Below are 18,997 nucleotides of genomic sequence, written 5' to 3'. Positions count from 1 at the left end.
GTTCAGGCGTGGCGCCTGAATTCAGGCATGAGCTTGCCAAGAAGGATGTCAAGATAATATTGTCTTGAATGTATTTGATAATTTCAGGCACAGATAATTTCTATCAGCCCTGAGAACGTACCCCATGTAAACAGACGGCACACATTTTTCAATCGGAATAGTTTAGTCTGAATGACAAAAAAAACTTTCCATATAAACGTGGCTAGTGTGGTGTTAGGCAGTCTCTGTAGAGCTGAGCTAGAGGGAAATTGTACAGTATGCTGTGTGGACTGGTGGGCATCGACCTGCTGCCACTGTTGCTGTGGTGTTTTGAGTGAGACCTAATGAGTTCTCCATCATCCAAGCAACAAAGGATTCTGTGTCCATCGATTCTCCTGGAGTTTATGTTGCACATGGTTGGGTTTTCCGATGACAGGGAGTATCAATTTCTGATGATAGAGGAGAGGAGGACCTTCTATGAGACGTAAGGGCTTTCCCATTGTTGATTTCTTTATTTTGTTTTGACCTGGTTACACAGCTGGTTATATACTAGGCTGCATAAAAAACAATGTATGAATAGGATATTAATACTGTTAGTGCATGCAAATATACTATTGATGTTGTTTCGCGTCCATGTACTGTAAGTTTGTGCAACAAAATAGATTCTTCTGGTGACAAAATCCCAGGATTGAAAATCCCTCATAATCGGGATACGCTGGATACGGGTCTGGACTGTTTTGCATCAAACTGGATAAAGCTTTACCTTGGGGGTATTCAGCAATTACAGTGTGACTAATCAGACATGTTCAGCCTCTTTGTTATTCTAATGCACACTGTTCGCCTGAAGGGGGCAGCGGTGCGGATGTTGTGGTATTTAAAACAGGATAAAGTCATCCATCTCTCGCTGCACTGCTCTCCCCAGCCCTCGTGTGCTGTGTTACTCCGGTTATTAATAGAGCCGAAAGAGCGGAGGAGAAAGAGATGAATAGATTCGGCTTAGTCTGTGGGAATAAAGGTCCCACCACAGTCCTTGCAGAAGCAGAATGATATTTCTCAAACGGGCGTCTCAATGCTATCTTTTACGGTGTCGCCTAGTCGGGAGTTGGTTATTTATCATGTTCAATCATCGTGATATTATGATGGGTCTGCTCCAGCCATTTGTGTGTGAATCCATTATCTGATGATGCTGGCTCTAGCTGTGGTGAAAGAGTGAAATGTGCTTGAGAGGGAAGGATGGAGGCAGGCAGTGCATGTCTGTGTGTGAGTGTGAGCTGGAGGTGGGGAGGAGAGAGGAAGAGAGGAGACGGGAGGGGTGAGTGAGGGGGGTTGCACTCTCTCACTCTGATTGGCTAGTTATTACGGCATTCTCCCTGGAGGCTCCCCACAGCCCCCCCTTCTCCTTCTCCCTCGCCATCTCTCTCTCTCTCGCTCTCTCTCTTGCTTTCTCTCCTCCCCCTCTCTTTTCCTCTCGCTCTGTTTGCTCACATGCCCTCCTGACTGCCGTCAGGGAGAGAGAGAGAGAGAGAGAGAGAGAGAGCGCGTGCAGAAGCAGCATCATCAGCAGAAGCATTAGCACTGAGCATCGTTAGCGGTTAGCAGCAGTAGCTAGCGTGCTGAGGAAAAGGGCGCTGTCATTCTCCCTCTCTCCAGCCATGAGGACCACCAGCTCGCCGTCAGCCCTGCCTGCGTCAGGACCCCTGCCTCTGCATCTGCCACTCCTCTCCGCTCGACACCTGCCTCCTCCCGCACTCTCTCTCTCCTCTCCTCTTTGCCGCCACTTCTAGCATCGGTCTCGTCTCCACCAGCTCTCTGCTCCTGTGCCCACCACCTCCTCTGTGTCTCTGGTCAGCCTGCAACCTCTGCAGCAGAGTGAGTGGAACAGCTTGGTGTTGCCATAGCCAAGGCCCGATACTGGACGGACGAGAGAGAAGACTGGATGCAGACGGCTGTGGACGTCTGCAAGAGGGTGGTGACTGACCAGCGGCCACACTCATTAGACCACTACCCGTCCATGCTACCCGACGGCAAGATTCCTGCTCTTCTTCTTTTTCCTCCTCTCCTCTCCTCCATGCTTTGGATCTGATCTTTGCGGATGTGGGCTTTCCCATGCTTTTTATCCATCTTACTGTAAAGGAACTCTGCTGGGAGTGACTGTGCTTACATTACAGTTCTGACAACTCTCCCCAAAACTGATTCCTTACTGAATGGAAAACTTGGAAAGGAACAGAAGGAAACAACTCTGCAATCACGCAAACATACCTCAGAAATTCTGTTTTTGGCCCTTTCTTCTGCTCAAGGAGCTGTGAAACGTCTAGAAAGCTACGCCACGACAGTGGCCAGGGAAGTGGACCATCTGTCTGTGATGCTTACTGAGCGAGACTAAACAAACAGCCTCCATTTTGCCTCTTCCCTCAGCCTCTCTCTGGGACGGGAAGCTGTGAGTAAAGAGCTGTGCCTGTTTGAAGTGCAATGTTTTGATAGTTCACGTTTCGGTCGTTGGTAGAATAGAAGCACTCAGCTGAAGCAAACTTGGAATCTGTCAGTTTCCTCTCCTCTGTGGCCTTCCCATGCTTTGTGTTTTTTCACTCTCTTGTCTCTCTCTTGACTATATCATCCTCTTTCTCTCATGTGTTAAATCCCCCTCTCTCTCTATCTCCCTGTAGAGAGGAGGGTTCTCCTTTTGGAAGAGAGATCAGAATGTATAAGATGTATCGCTTCGCGTCGGTCTCACGGTTCCCACACACCCGGCCCGGCTGTTGCCAGGCAACTGTGCACTAATTTGACAGTTTTCGGGCGGAAGGCAGAGTCATCGGAGGATAAACAGACCTGAAGTGTGGACATCCCGGCATGCTGAACAGGACTATATGACACTGGCTCTCAGCTTCCTGACCGGAAAGACACCGCCCAGCCATCATGTAGTCACTGCCTGATCCTCAAAAGCCATTTCTATCTGTGATTGTGGAGAGCTGGTGGTGAGCGTTCTTCTGTTTGGTGCTAAAGTGACGTGGAAGCAGGTGGAGGCATGTTTATCGTCAACCTGTCTCTTGGCGCTCACCCTGGTTATTGCTGCATTTCCGCCCTAGTCTCTGGCTCCTGTGCCAGACCGGTTGGGAGAACTCTCGAGAGACCCTTCACAGCGCGGTGACAGGAGTGGAGCATGGACATTTTGATCGCTCGAAACCCTTTTTACTTACAACATAGCTAAACTGCCCCAGATCTCATTTCATTTCGTTTTCAAACCAAACCAAAAAAGACATCAGTAACAGCAACAAAAAAAATGGCTGACAAGAGCTGTGACCCGAGTGACTCTGTGCACCCCAGCCTCACCTCCTGTCCTGGGGATTCAGATGGTGAAAAGGAGTCTTCATGTGACCCAACCCCGGATGTCACCCCGGACAAGGAACTGCCCTTGCCGCTGCCCCCGGATGTGCGTCTGGCCCTGGAGGACGGAGTACCGGGGCAAGAGAACATGGGGGAGGGATTGGGCACAGACTCAACGACCCGAGTAATGGGACTTCTGGGGATGAGCCATCGGCTCTTCGTGCCCCGACTGCTGGCGGTGAGAGAGGGGGAGGGATCAAAGACAAACTCTGAGGTGACTGAGGTAGAGAAAGGAGACATCAGAGGAGATAAATAACTATCTCAGAAGTTAGGGAAATACGCTGAGAGCTATTGGTCTAAATGGAGTTGAGATACATTTTAGAAGAAATTAAAGATGCTCTAAGCGATGTTTCGCGGTTTCTAAGTTAAAACATTTTTGTAACGTTTTGTCACATCTCCCCACCATTCGCTAACTGCCTGTCCCCTGAATACACTTTAAAGAGATGTGGTCTCTGTAGATAACCCAGGCTCTAAAAACATCAACTAAAACAGCCTGGAACATGAGAGATCGCAAACTTTTCGAGCCATTTACCGACGAGATGTGCGTTCAGGAGAGTTTCAATTGCCCAGGAGGAAGCAGGAGGGAGGGGCAGGGAGGAGCGAGCTAGCTCTCTGTTTTGTTTGAACATCAACAGAAGTGGCATTACCCAACATCACTCAGAGCACCTTTAAGATGCTTAAAATGGTGCAGCTGGTCTGATAGATGTGAAACACAATTTGAGTGTTGAATTAATGTTGTGGTGCATGGTGGTTTAAATGAGACTGAGCATTAGCAGAAAGCAATGATGGATTTTAATGGTATAATTGAGCCTAATTCAAATCCTCTTTTGGCGTGGTAAGATGTATTGGAATGATAAAGGTTTTACCAGAAGATGGTGCTGTTTTTATTTTCAGAGCTCATGATGTTCAGCCAATAGATCCATGTATAAACCTGTGAGCTTAAATTACTTAGTGATGCGTAAGTAATACATGAAGCTTTAATGTCCATCACTTATTCACGTCTAAATAAGGCACTCTTGCCCATGTCTTTGTCTGTACCTCTCCTCTGTCCACTCTCAGACCTCTAAGGAGGACCTGCTGCAGGCTGATTTCGAGGGCGCCCTGAAGTTCTTCCGGGTGCAGCTGCCCAAGCGCTACCGTGCTGCTGAGAACGCCAGGCGCCTCATGGAGCAAGCCTGCAACATCAAGGTAGGAGCTGGAGGAAGAGAGTGAGAAATCCATCCTAAGCGTGGCACAGATACTCATGTATGTATCTGTGTGTACATTTCCAAGCTCAAAACAAAAGACACAACACTCCACTTTTTGGGGATGTTTGCAGCAAATCAGTTTTAATCAGTTTTAAAGAAGAGATGATCAAGTGAGTGAGCGTTGGTGTTCAGTCACTGAGGTGATCGACAGTATCTACAGGAGGTTGTGGGGGGGGGGGGGTCAGGATGGAGAGGTGAGCTCATAAGCCTCTGGAACACCAAGGACCAGCAAGAACCTGCCACTGCTGCAGTTTGTCTCAGAACTATTAGCATGGTGTTGAACTGTGTGTGTTTGTTTGTGTGTGTGTGAGTGTGTATGTTTGTGTAATTGTGGTGGAAGAGGTAGTAGAGCCTCACAGGCTCAGGAAGGAAGGGAGAGGAGTTTGAGTGATTTGACAGAAGATAACCCGACCACCGTCACACAACCGCAACTGTGGTGCATTTTACTCTTTCTCTCTCTTGCATTTCCTGCCACTCTCTCTCTCTCTCTCTCTTTCTTTCTATCTTTTCCTTCTCTCAATGTCTTTCTCTTTCCTTCTTTCATATTCACTCACTTTTCCCCCTCTCTCTCTCTCTTTCTCTCTTTTCCCTCTCTCAATATCTTTCTCTTTCCTTCTTTCATATACACTCACTTTTCCCCTTACATTTCCAACTCACATCACTGCTTACCAGATAAGTGTTACTGGAAGAACTCATTATGTAATGCTGCCGCCGCTAGTTTTTCCTGTTTGAGAGTTTTGTTACTCTCTCACAGAAACTCATCAACCTCATCACTATCTTGTGCCCATGGATGTTTGTAGAGGTTCAGAAAGGCCCCTGTAGAAACATTAGACGGTGATATTGTGGTAACTCGTTCAAGCATTGTTCAACCAATGTGTGACTAGCTGTGGTAGAAGAAGTGGGCCAGAGGTGTGTAGCCAGGTGTTAAGTAATCCGGGGATGACTCGCAAATGACCCTGGGTGTGTGTCAGATCAGTGGTAGTTTCCATGCAAAGTAGGGAAGGTGACCTGAGCTGGTGTGGTGGAAGGAAAAAGCCTGCCAGTCAGATGGAGAGAGAGAAAGATGGAGGAACAGAGTGAGGGAGTAGTGGAGGAAAATATTAAAGCACTGTGGTTTTCCCCTCCGTTTCTGTTTGGGTCATGTTGCCAATTAGCCTGGAGGCCGGCTTGAATTTAACCCTGCCCACAAAATTTGAGGTCGGGAAATTCGTTTTTTTCATTGCTCAATTCATAAGCTTCGATGCTCGTAGGAAAATCAGACGACCAATCAAATCGTCCAGACAGGCTTTGTTCAATGATGGACAGATGAGTAACAGTGTCTATTCATTAATGTGACTTGAGCGCACTGTGCTTTATTTTGTTTACAGCAAAAAGCTTGTTACTAGAAAAGCTAAACGTTTAGATGTCGCTATTACGTCTGTTATATAAGATATTGACAGCACAATAACTTTAAAAGAAAGTTAGGCTTTTGTCTAGAAGGATGTTTTGGCTGTCCTCCCTCAAGGTTATTTTGTCACTCTAAATTCGTTGTGTCTATCCAATTGTGTGCAGAGGCATTTTCCCCCCTGTATCGGTTGAATCACGTCCAATCATCACGTCCCAATGCTCCAGTTCCAAATTAGAAGTAGAATGGAGTTGGCTACGTCAGGCTAGTTGCCAACAGTTGTGTATACTGTATAGGTGCTATGGAGAGCTCAGCCCTCCCCATTGCTAGGTGTGGGGTTGATGGTGATAGACCTGTACCTGCCTGTGTTAAGGCCACTAGTGGGCCACACCTCAGACCACGAGCCAGTGCTCACACTCCTGCATGGCATAGCAGCTGTGCTTGCTGCTCTTGGTGGCTTTGTAACTGCCATGCGAATCTGAATACCTGGAGTTTCAGTCTGTCAAGGACGGCACAGCTCTGTTCTTGGTCTTTTACAGTCCCATGGAGAAAAGAGAGAGAAGAGAATGGCAGAGTGTGCACTGCTGTGTTTGTTTGACTTTTGTCTTTTACACTAGTTAAAAATGTTGGACCCTAACCGGATTGAACTATTTTTGTTATAAAATATAATGGAAATATCAAGCTGCATGAAAGTGCCTAAGCAAGCAGGGAAAACAGGGGCTGCGGACGGAGAGAGGAAATGAGTGAGCTGAAGGAGAGGACGGGAAGAGAAGTGTGAGGAGCGAGTCTGGGAGGATGGTGATGTGTAATGAGCAGGCTGTGAACTCGTGGGATTTAGAAAGTCTCACACTCTTTGAGGTGTCAGTCTGGCTCAAAACAAGCCTTTTCCCCCCCTCCTCAGTATTTAGACTTGCAAAAATGGCTGGCTTAGTCAAATTTAGCAACACAGATCTGACCCTGTCTCTTTTTTCTGGAAGATTCTGCTGCTCATGAAAAGTCTGTGAAGTTCTCGCTGTCTGGTTGTGTGCTGTCTGTGTATCTCAGCATGTGTTTACATGTGCAAGCTTTTTTGTCTCTGTTCCTGTGTGTGTGTGTGTGTGTGTGTGTGTGTGTGTGTGTGTGTGTGTGTGTGTGTGTGTGTGTGTGTGTGTGTGTGTGTGTGTGTGTATGTGTGTGTGCGTGATTGTGTGTACGTGCGTGTGTCCAGTAATTGTTGGTGTGTGTCTCTCTGAGGAGGGCATGTTCTATTAGAAACGGATGAGGAGAACTCAGGAAAACCCTGCTCCGTTTCTCTCATATGTGGACTTTATGAGCACACAGCACGTGTGCCAGAGGCTACAGTCCGACCCCGGCGTTCACATTCCCCTCTGCCAGAGGAGCCATCTCGTCATTAGTCTGTGTCGTTTCATTTTCTCCTGCTCCCATGGTCCAGCGAGACCCCAGACGAGAGAGAGAGAGGAAGGAAGGAAGGCTGGTGGAGTCCGCTTTGATTTTTTTGTGTACGTTTTTTAAAAGAGGCTCAAGCTTTTTGCTGCTAATCAGCTTAAGGCGCGGGGGAATTCACTGGCACCTGCTCGTGGCGAAAGAGGGCCGACTCTGTGTGCGAGCAATAACCCGCGCGCCGACTGCCGCTCAGCTCGGGGATTATGGGAAGGTATTTGAATTTTTCACCACTCCGGAAAAAAAAAAATATTAAAGGGGGGAGATTTAGCATTCCGAAGCGACCCCGAAACATTGGAAGGGGTTTAGGAGGAGCGCACTTCAAAGCCGAGTCAGCCGGGGAGACGACTCCCTGGGTGTGCATGTGATTAAACCGCGCTGGGCGTGTATGTGTGTGTGTGTGTGTGTGTGTGTGTGTGTGTGTGTGTGTGTGTGTGTGTGTGTACGTACCTACCTACCTGCAGCCGGCTACACATTAAAGCCCTGTTAGTGCTTAACCCTCTCCTCTGCCGAGGAATACGAGATAAGAGAAGAGGCAAATAGAAAAATGTAAAAATAGACAGAATCTCAGAAATGGAGTATAGGAGAGCAGAAGCGAGCGTGCGCGAGCGCGGCAGACACCGTGAGAGACAGCAGCGGCGTGGTGAGAGCAGGAAGGAGTGTTAGGAAGCAGCGCTGTCCCCTCGGCTGATATGAGGACTGATAAAGCAGACCACTCCTCCCACTGAGAGCCTTGGGCAGCAGGGGAGTGGACAGGCTGGACACACACACAGATCCGAAGTGCTGAGGGCTCCCAGTGTCCTGCAGACAGACAGACAGAAGAACACACTTTCCCTGGCACCCACCGCTCACTACACACAGAGAGAGAGCGAGAGAGAGAGAGAGAGAGAGAGAAAGAGAGAACACGTGGTGCTAACGGGACTTATCAGTAGAGGACTGCAAAGAATGCGCTGTGCAAACTGACTGAGGAAAAACGTCAGAGAGCGTTGAGAACAGACAAGGACGTGTGTGTGTGTGTGTGTGTGTGTGTGTGAGAGAGAGAGAGAGAGGGAGAGGGAGAGGGAAAGAGAAACGGAGAGAAGCAAGAGGAGTGAGAGAAAACACAGAAGCTCTTCTCCGCTCCGCTCCGCTCCCTCCAGTGTTATTGTAGGGGAGAGGAGAGGTCCAGAGGCACACCTGATCTTCAGCTCCACATCACTACACACCTGAGAGAGCAGTCCACTCCAGAGACAATAGCAGGTGTGTTTGTTAGAGTCAGCACACAAGCGTGTGTGTGTGTGTGTGTGTGTGTGTCCCTGAAGGCTCTCCTGCTTGCTTACTTCCCACCTCCAGAGGGGGCGTGGTCTGTCTCGAGAGTAGCTTCTCTCTCCTGTGAGCACCACGGCCAGTCGCTCTCGCTTGTACTCTCTCTCTCTCTCTCTCTCTCTCGCTCTGCCTCCCTCGTTCTGGAGTTAGTCGCTTCTCTCGCTCACTCTCAATCGGACTCGCAGCACAATGATGGAGGAAGTGTCCATCACGGTGGCGTACGATGCGCACGTCATCAACCAGATCTGTGAGGAGGACTTCCTGGCCAACTTGGTGGCCGACTCCAAGCCCCGATACGTGGTAAGGTCTGCGTTACATGCCCACGCTCACAGGAAGCAGAAAGGTAGCACAGGGTCACGGGTTGGTTTGGTTTAGCTCAGGTCTGTCTGACTAGCACAGATGCAGAGCTCAACTTTTAAGAGTAACCTAGTCAACCGTTTGTGTGTGTGTGTGTGGTCCTTAAATGCTTTCTTCTCTCTCCTCGCACAGTAAAACGTCTGGGGAGTAATGTCATTACATGCTGTCAGTTTTTTTTCAATTCTGCCTTAATGTTGACTCAAAGGGAACTCTATGCTTGAGTCTGTGTGTATCTGTGTGAGTGCTTTTGTGAAGCTGGTCCTCAGATTGTAATGTGATTTTGCAATGTCGTGACCCAGTTTCTCCTGAACTGGACGTTTCGGAGTCCTCTCGTAACAAGCTTTCATTTAAATATTCAAACTACATTTGGAGGGGAAGCCGACTGATACGATGTCACACCTCAATGCACAGAGCGCTGTCCTCACACCTTACAGAGGGGAGGGGAGTGGAAACACGTGGGACGAGGCACACACACACATACACACACTGTACATACACACACTGTACATACACAAGCGCACATTACATACGTTATGTGTACACAAAGGAGTGTATACTATATAAGTGACTGATTCTACTTGTTTGGGATTTGTTGAAGTAGTTGTGCCATTTCATTCATTTTATTCCATTGCTTTTAGGTATTTTAAGGCTTTAAAATTGTATAATATGAAATATTTTCTTTATAATGTGCTAATGGAGAAATGATGCTCTACGTGTTGTTAGTTGGTTGGAAACACATGACTGATTATAAACTGGGAAGGGCGGAGCACAGTTGTATCACGTTCTGTAATAAATGAAACATTAGCACAGCGTTTGGAATGCGATTGATTTACCCAGCACACAGAGTTCGCTCTGATTCAGCTCAGTCTGATGCATGTCAACCTGTAGCAGGAGAGTTTGTAATGTAACCCAGGGCAGTTCACTGTACTCCCAGCCTCAACGGCAGCGCTCAATCTCCTAGTTTGTGGACAAACAAACTAGTAGTTACTGGCAGAGATATGTTGCAATGTAGTGAAGTGAACACTGAAAACATTTTTGTGAAACATAATAGTGTTGTGGATGTATAACGTGTTGTCAAAATATCTTAAGCTGATGCTCTCTGTGTTGGCACTTATAATAAGATGTTGTAAAACTTTCGGTACGTGCAAAGACACTGTGACAGTGAGGCTGTCACAGTCGTTGTACACATGAAGCGTGGGTGCGTTTGATGTTGTAAAGACGGAAAAGTTGATGAAAGCTACAGGCAGAATGACGTGTCACCTACAGCTTGTGAAGCCACAGAGTAGGAAGTGGTGGTGCTTTTGGGTTTGTTGTGTGTGTGTGCGTGTGTGTGTGTGTGTGTGTGTGTGTGTGTGTGTGTGTGTGTGTGTGTGTGTGTGGCGGGCGGGGGGCTGAGGGAGAATCAGAAAGATGAGTTCTCATGTTCCTTTCAGTGCTGCTGTGTTCTGATCTATTCTGGTCTCGGGAGCGCAGCAAGAGACAGACTTTTTTGACTCAGACGATTGTGTTGGTGTTGTGCTAGTGTTGTGTATCACTGGGAGCCAAGTGTTGACACTGTGTGTGTACCCAGTCCACCCAGTCCCCCCCCCCCCCACACACACACACACACACACACACACAGTGTATCTGTGTGTGATTGCACAGTATTTCCTCAGAACTGTGTAACGGTTTCTCTTTCTCTCTTCTTTCTTCTCACACACAGACACACACTCACAAACACGCAAACACATTCACAGCTTGAAGTTGCAGCTTGTTTCGGAACTGCATGGTGCTGTACGTGAGCAGGCGCTGGCCATGAGCCGCCAAGGTAGCGCATGAGAGTAGCACAGCACACTGTGTCTTGGGGGTTACTCTGACCAGACTTCACACGTGATGTGCTCATGCATATCTAGTAGCCATGCCACTGAGGAACTTTTGTTTTGAACAAAGTACTTTGTTGGATTTTAATGAATGTTGGGGTGGATATTGCAAGCTTAACTTTTCGGGCAGATCTTCGAAGAAGCCCATGTTCTCTCTCTCTCTCTCTCTCTCTCTCTCTCTCTCTCTCTCTCTCTCTTTCCAATTCAATTAAATTCAGATATGCTTAACTGGCATGGCCAATCATATGCTGCATTGCCAAAGCATTCACAGGCACAAAAGTAGACACATAAACCATTGTTCCACGTCATCAAAGTGCTGTAAATCCGTCTGCAGGTATTCTCTCTTATATTGCGTATTCATATTCATGCTTATATTCTCTCTGTATGCTCTGTGTATATACAGTACTCTCTCTCTATCTCGGTCTATCTTTCTCATTTCTCATTTCTCTTGCATTCTGTTCCATTCCAAGTGCACCTGCAGTACCCTCTTTACTTTTTTACACGTACACACACACACACACACACACACACACATACACAGAGAGGAAGAGAGAGAGAGCGCATGTGTGTTTGGGGAGACTGCGGACAGAGAAGAGGACAAGGACAGTAGAACAGTGTGTGCTCTAATAGTTGATCCTTTGTCTCATCGGTGTCTCCAGAATGATCCCCCTTGTCTTTCACCTGAGTGCTTCCCCTGCACGTATCCATGCCCACAGCAACATGAGACCCAACATGGTGTCAAGTCAGTGAGCAAGAAAATGACAGAGAGGCAAGAAAGAGATAAGTGACATGCGCAGCAGCCAAGTTTCACTCTGAAACGTTACTCTCAGAACATAGTTGTGCATTTGTGCACAGCCGAATGTTTTGTGTCCAAGCACACACGAGCAAGTACGCGCACAGGTAGGCCAGGTGATACGGAATAGAGCAAGTGATATCCCAAAGGTTCTCATTAGGTTGGCCCACATAGGTGCATCTCCATGGGAACGCCCCCCCGTCCCCGTCCCCTCCCTCCAGAGGCCTCCCAGAGCTGGACAGCATTCTGAGGGAAGGTGGTGTGGACACTCAGGTTCAGGGAGGGGGGGGGGGGGCTAGAAAGACAATACCCTGTTGTGTGGCAGGAGCCACTGACACTGTAGACATGCTCTCTGGGCCTCGGCCGTTTGGTGAGGGAACAGCGAAAGCTTGGTGGTGAAGGTGTGCTTCCTGTGAGGTAGCAGCTCTCTAAAGCACAGCCCCGAGCAAAGATTCACCATCTGCAATACACACTCTCAATGCTTGCAACACACAAGCAAAAGCGTTCCAACATATACAGTAGGATTCAGGATTCAGACTCATGTGATGAGCTGACACAGCTGAATGGTCTCATAACAAGGCTTTCTTCACTGTGTAGACCATGTGTAGTACAAGTTAACTCAGTGTGGCCCCAAGGACGATAGTGAAATTTAATGGTTGGTTGTGTGTGTGTGTCTGTGTGTGTGTGTTTGTGTGTGTGTTGGTGGTTGTGTGTGTGGATATCTGTCTGTGTGTGTGTGTGTGTGTGTGTGTGTGTGTTGTTTTCATAATAACTGTGAAGGTACAGAATAATACTTGTAATAGTCAGCTATTCTTATCTTTATCTCTGTGAAGCATGTGTCTGTTTCTCAGCTATTCTGTGGAACCTGCTGTTTCTGCTGCACACTGTGTGCCCATCAGGGATTACATTGCACACAGTACAGTTGGCCATGAGAAAGGCGTGTGTGTGTGTGTGTGTGTGTGTGTGTGTGTGTGTGTGTGTGTGTGTGTGTGTGTGTGTGTGTGTGTGTGTGTGTGTGTGTGTGTGTGTGTGTGTGTGTGTGTGTGTGTGTGTGTGTGTGTGTGTGTGTGTGTGTGTGTGTGTGTGTGTGTGTGTGTGTGTGTGTGTGTGTGTGTGTGTGTGTGTGTGTGTGTGTGTGTGTGTGTGTGTCCTGCTATTGGTCTTGACAGCGTCTTGACACAGCGTCTGGCAGAGAATAATCTGAAGGCTGATCGAGTGTGAGGCGTTGCCTCCATGACTTGCTGTCACCAGCAGAGACGAGCCAGCCTTGCTCTCCTCACCTTAGCAACTCCACTGCTGCCATGGCAACAACCTCCTTCCTGTCAGTACTTAGTAGCCAGGGTGGGGATTGGGTGGATATTTGTTGATCAGCTGTATTCTGTGTTTTGTTTGTGCGAAAGATGTGCTTCTTTCAGAGTTGGGGATCTTTTCATCCGGTTATTCAATAGATGTTTCACCATTTTTGCTGATTTTTGTCATAATTTGCTTTCTTGCTGCTGTTCTAGCATTTTCATTCAGTGTGAATGCAGACATGAGTGTAGATATGCATAATGCAGGTTCACACCCAGCATGGCCTTCCCTTGCTCTGTCAGACTCTATGGAATCGGTGCCTGTTTGTAGATGTGTAACTACAGCAGTTGTGCCACACCTCTGCCTGAGCTGTGCCTCCTAAGGAACAATAGAGGAGTGCACACACGTGTGTGCCAACACACGCTCCATAGATATGAAGGCTTGGGCCTCGTCGTCTCCTCATGCTTCTGCTGATGAGATTAGTCCTCCTAACAGATTCATGAAAGTGTCTCATAAAGTTTCATTAGTTTAATGAAAGACACACACACACACACACACACACACACACACACACACACACACACACACACTCACACACTCCTTCTGGCATCCGGTGTGGGGTTATCTAATCCTAGACTAGCTAGCCCAGCATGACTAGGCTCAATTCAGTAGTTCAGCTTGTGTCACCAACTAGTGGCTGAAATATGTCTTATCAGCCAGGGGCAACAGTTGTAATGTTGCATGTCATTTCCCCTTTCTGGGGAGCATTTGGGTTGTCCTCATGGGCTTCAGTGGTTCATGCCATTACACCTCTTGTTTGTGACACTGTTGATTTGACAACTGCATCGCATAAACAGACTCAGAACCTATTTTAGCTGGTCATTTTGAACACAGGTAATAGTGGTACACACACGCACACACACACACACACACACACACACACACACACACACACACACTTATGTACGTATGTATAAGGACTTTACGTATGTATAAGTACTATACTTATGTGCCTCTTTTCTGCCCTATATTTCAGGTGCCAACCAAGAAGCTGAAGAAGTTTGAGAAAGAGTACCAGTCTTTGCGAGAGAGCCAGCTGCAACAGGAGGATCCCATTGACAGATATCAGGTGAGTCCCCGTCCCACAGCCCACCTCCCCTCACTCCCTGTCACCCCTCCAGCTGCAGTCCTGCCTTCCCAGGGTGCATTGCCCTCGCATTCACTTCCGTCTTGTTGTCCTGTCCCAGTTCAGGTCTGTGTAGAGCTCTCCACTCCCTGCCCCAGCATGCTCTCAAAGGAAAGCGAGAGTGCAAGAAAGAGACCTTCTTAGTCAAGGTCAAAGGTTGTGACCTTACTAATCTTCATCAGAGGTCACGACCTTACGTTAATGGAACAGAGGTCATGTCCTTACCTGCGTAATATCAGAGAGAGCATGATCATGCCTTAAAGCCTCATTTTCCTCAAACTTTTTTACAGAATGTATTATTTCACGACTGTAGTAGAAGCAGCTAAACGAAAGTGTATGCATACCTCACAAAGTTGTTTGTGGTTTATTTCTGTTATTTTTGTAATTTTGTTTTTTAGAAAAATTGATAAGCTAAGTTTAACTTCAAAGAGCAGCTGAGGAACTGAGGTTAAGTTTCCTTTTTTACATTTATGTGGATGTTCCTGTTTTTTTGTTTGTTTGTTTGTTTTTTGTCATTTTTCTACATAATTAGATTTTTATATAAACAAAGCACTTTTTATGCTGTTGCTGTTGTTCATTGCATACGTTTTACTTTGTTCGTTTCCTGCTTTGATATTTATTTTATTTTTATATTCTGTTGAAATAAAGTCATTTTTGAAATATATTCTATAGTTAGGTCTTATTTTAGAGTTGCTTATTGGTAGCTAGGTTATGGTCTTCAAAAATGAAGATGCTGTGTTTTTGTCTGTAAATTATATTTTGGGTTTAAGAAGTCTTTCTTTGGGTTCAGCTAGAATATCCAAAGTGTTGTTTACATTCACACATTGTTTCATTTCAGCTGCTATACAGTTATATTGTGCATTGAAAATTATTTTAAGGAAGAATTCAGTATTTATGTAGACATCACCTTGTCTGCTTGTCCCACATGTGTCTTAAAAAGGGGATGCTTGATTCCCAGGGGGGGGGAAACATTTTTAAAAAAAAAAACGCAATTTAAACATCTGATGCCGAATATGCTACACTCTGCACAGCACAGAGCGGATGACTTCCTGTTTCACTCAGACTCTCAGGCTAGTCATCCACTTCTCCCCTCATCTGATCCACAGCCCACACATTTGGCAAATCAGAGGGGGGAGATGGGTGGAGGATGGATTTACAGGTCAAGGTGGCAGCCAAATGTTTGGCAGTGTTGATCAAGGACAGGGATCCCTAGCTGTCGCTGGAGTGTGTTTGTGCATGTGTGTGTGTGTGCGTCTGTTTGTGGTAAAAGACAAGAGAGGGATGGTCTACAGGTGATAATAACTGTCAGTCTAGAAGGTAAGAGTCTTAGTATATTGACAGCTGTGCTGCTTGCTGGAATCTTGGTCACACTTGGTCACTACTTGGATAGTCTCCTTTACACTATATACAGATGCTGAGATGATCAACGCACCATCTGTTGACATTCTGTTAACTACATTTATGGTTATTGTTAGGGGTTGGTTTTGGTTGAGGTGCTATTCAGTAACAATTTGACGTCCTGTACTTGAATCTCAACAGATGATCTGTAAAGTCTCTCAGGGCAGACTATCCAAGTAAAGTGTTACCAGTCTCTCTCTCTTTCTCTCTCTCTCTCTCTCTCTCTCTCTCTCCCTCTCCCTCCCTCCCTCCCCTTGTCTCTTCTGTTCTTTCTCTGTCTTTTAGCTTGCTGTGTGTGCTGCATCATGGTCTGACAATTGCACAGCATAGCTCTGTACTCCAGGGCCAGTGTAAGCCTATCAGGGAGGGCTAGGCTAGTTCTGAGCTTGTCTTCCTGTCCTCTGCCCCACAGCCTCACTGCAGGCGTGACATTGGCGTTACCTTAGCTGGGGTCTCCCCAGCGTGGGGGGAGGGGAGACTGGGAAATGGGAGTCAGATGACCTGGCTTTTCCTCCTTCCTGACTGGGAAAGTCTGTGTGTCATGTGAGGCCATTAGTATCAGAGGAGGCCAGGAAACCTCCCTGTCACAAGACCTGCTGCTTGACCACGGAGCGTAGAAAAGCCAGAGTAACTCTACCCGTTCTGGGATGCGGGGGCTAAACATTCTGAACCCATCGACCTTAGTAGTCTTCGAGGATGGGGGAGGCATCATTACTTTTTGTCTGCTCAACAGCAATGCACTTCTTACCTGCTTCAGTCCCCAATTATGCAGACATCTCTTCATGTTGTTGCAACTGTATTGTACTGATAGCTGACCCCATAGCGTAGCTCTCTGGTTTCAAAGATTCACACAGACTGGCCTGAGAGTTTAGTGGTTGAAGCAGACACCTTCAGTGGTGGCAGCCAACCATCATTATGATTCTGTCTGTGCCAAGGAAGGCTGCTATAAGCATTATTTTGTTAATTCCACAATTTGGGCTAAATTGTATTCATTACTTCATCCTTGTATTCTAAAAGACCAATTGCTGGGTCTATTTAACCCAGCATAATTATGTGTGGTGGTAATGAACATGGTTCACTCTTTGATGTGAATCAGAATAGATATTAAAAGGAAGAAGTGATGAATTCCTAAACTTGGCACTGTGTTAAAATCCGTGAGGGACTTATCCAGTGTCACCAGAGCGCCCAAACAGATGGAATGTAGTTGCTTGATTGTTTTCTTTCCGTATGCAATAGTGTTTGTGTGCGTCTTGGAGAGAGAGTCGATTTTCAGCAGCTTTTGCAAAGCCAGCTCAACAAGCTATGCCGTTCTCTCTCTCCCTCTCTCGTTTGAATTGTCAGTTGCTATTTCCTATGCTTCGTTACTTACAGCCCAACATACTAAGCCACCTTTTTCATTGTATGTTCTCTGTGTGTGTGTGTGTGTGTGTATGTGTGTGGGTGTGGGTGTGGGTGTGGGTGCGCGCATGTGTGCTCGTGTGCGTCTGTGTGTTCTCTCCTGCAGAGAGAGAATCGGCGGCTGCAGGAAGCCAGCATGCGTTTGGAGCAGGAGAACGACGACCTCGCTCATGAGCTGGTCACCAGTAAGATCGCCCTGAGAAACGACCTGGACCAGGTGAGCGCACCCCCTGAGCCCCAGCTCCAACTCAGCCATATGTGTGTGTGTGTGTGTGTGTGTGTGTGTGTGTGTGTGTGTGTGTGTGTGTGTGCGTGCGTGCGTGCGTGCGTGCGTGCGTGCGTGCGTGCGTGCGTGCGTGCGTGCGTGCGTGCGTGCGTGCGTGCGTGCGTGCGTGCGTGCGTGCGTGCGTGCGTGCGTGCGTGCGTGCGTGCGTGCGTGCGTGCGTGCGTGCGTGCGTGCGTGCGTGCGTGCGTGCGTGCGTGCGTGCGTGCGTGCGTGTGTGTGTGTGTGTGTCTCAGCCCTGGGCATCCTTCAGCTGCATGTGTTCTGTGCGTTTTACTCTGTGTGTCCTTGGTCCCCAGGCAGAGGACAAGGCAGACGCTTTGAACAAGGAGCTGTTGAATACCAAACAGCGTCTGGTGGAGACGGAGGAGGAGAAGAGGAGACAAGAGGAGGAGACCGCACAGGTCACACAGATTTAGAGGAATAGAATAATTATCACAAGTGTTTATGACAAGTTGGAGATGCAAGTAGCATAATGTGCAACAAATTATGTTGTTGTGTCTAACTGTCTGTATGACTCTTGTCCAGTGACGTTGAGTCTGTTAATTGGTTGTATAATTGCAATATTCATTATAATATTGCCAATGTTGTCTTAATATTATTTATTATTCTAACCTTCTGTACAGTGTTCGAATCTGAATCTCTGCTTTTCTTGTCTACAGCTGAAGGAGGTCTTCCGGAGAGAGCTGGAGAAAGCAGAGTCTGAGATCAAGAAGACCACCGCCATCATCGCTGAGTACAAACAGGTACCCCCGACCGCACCCCACCTCACCCCACCCCACCCTACTCACGCCTTTACCTCAGATTTAGTGTTTTTATCTTGTTTTTAGACACCCCCTTTTTGCAGTGTAGACAGTAGTGCTGGCTGAGCTCGTGTGTTCTCTGTTGCTGTTGTAGATCTGCTCTCAGCTCAGCACCAGACTGGAGAAGCAGCAGGCTGCCACTAAAGAGGAGCTGGACATTGTGAAGGTGGGAGACACAGACACTGCACAACCACTAAACTACAACTACAATCCATATGAATTTGAATTACTGCTGACATGCCATATTCTACACTACTCCTGATAGGACATGTTGTTGCTATGGAACAAGTAACATCCCGAAATATTGTAAACTTGGGCTTTGGCTTCTAACAATATCGAAGCTGGGATTTTGGTTATCCTGGTTTTTGGTTTCACAAAAGAGATGGCACATAAGTTGCCATGGGGATTTATTCTGTGCACCTACCGTGGTCCTTATTCAGGCTAACAGCCAGGATTGGTTCATTCTAATATTCATTATATTGCAGTAGATTAGAAATGGAGGGCAATTTTTCAAAAGTGTTTTCAACACAAATTTTGTGTTTGTGTTTGTGTAGAGTAAGGTGATGTCGTGCGAGCGCTGTCGGGAGGTGTTCAGCAAGGACGGGCCGCTGCAGATGCCGGCCATGTCGCGGGACAGCCAGCCGTCGGAGCAGGACGAGGAGAAGGACTCCATGAAGGCCCAGCTGAGGGAGCTGGAGCTGGAGCTGGCCCAGACCAAGCTGCAGCTGGTGGAGGCCAAGTGCAAGATCCAGGTCAGGCCTGACACACACACACGCACATATGCACGCACGCACACACACACATACACAGGCGCGTAGGAACGTGGTTAGCATTGGGGGGGACAAGGAGGGGGTCTCCTTGGGGTCTATATTAATAAATAAAGGGGGGCGAATT

General features: G+C 47.3%; 1 protein-coding gene across 3 annotated transcripts in view; it reads left to right on the top strand.

The window, feature by feature from the left end:
- rabgap1l (RAB GTPase activating protein 1-like) overlaps positions 1 to 18,997 on the top strand; it is a 99,226-nt gene that overhangs the window by 79,325 nt on the left and 904 nt on the right. For all 3 annotated transcript variants that reach the window (XM_062556343.1, XM_062556341.1, XM_062556342.1), the window contains exons 19-25: positions 4,420 to 4,548; positions 14,072 to 14,164; positions 17,124 to 17,234; positions 17,600 to 17,704; positions 17,963 to 18,046; positions 18,198 to 18,269; positions 18,658 to 18,855. In XM_062556343.1, coding sequence (XP_062412327.1) covers positions 4,420 to 4,548; positions 14,072 to 14,164; positions 17,124 to 17,234; positions 17,600 to 17,704; positions 17,963 to 18,046; positions 18,198 to 18,269; positions 18,658 to 18,855 — 792 coding nt within the window. The remainder of the gene's footprint in view (positions 1 to 4,419; positions 4,549 to 14,071; positions 14,165 to 17,123; positions 17,235 to 17,599; positions 17,705 to 17,962; positions 18,047 to 18,197; positions 18,270 to 18,657; positions 18,856 to 18,997) is intronic.

Source organism: Sardina pilchardus, chromosome 15 (genome assembly GCF_963854185.1).
Source record: "Sardina pilchardus chromosome 15, fSarPil1.1, whole genome shotgun sequence".
In the NCBI taxonomy this organism is placed as follows: domain Eukaryota; kingdom Metazoa; phylum Chordata; class Actinopteri; order Clupeiformes; family Clupeidae; genus Sardina; species Sardina pilchardus.
This window is presented reverse-complemented; position numbering and strand designations above follow the sequence as displayed.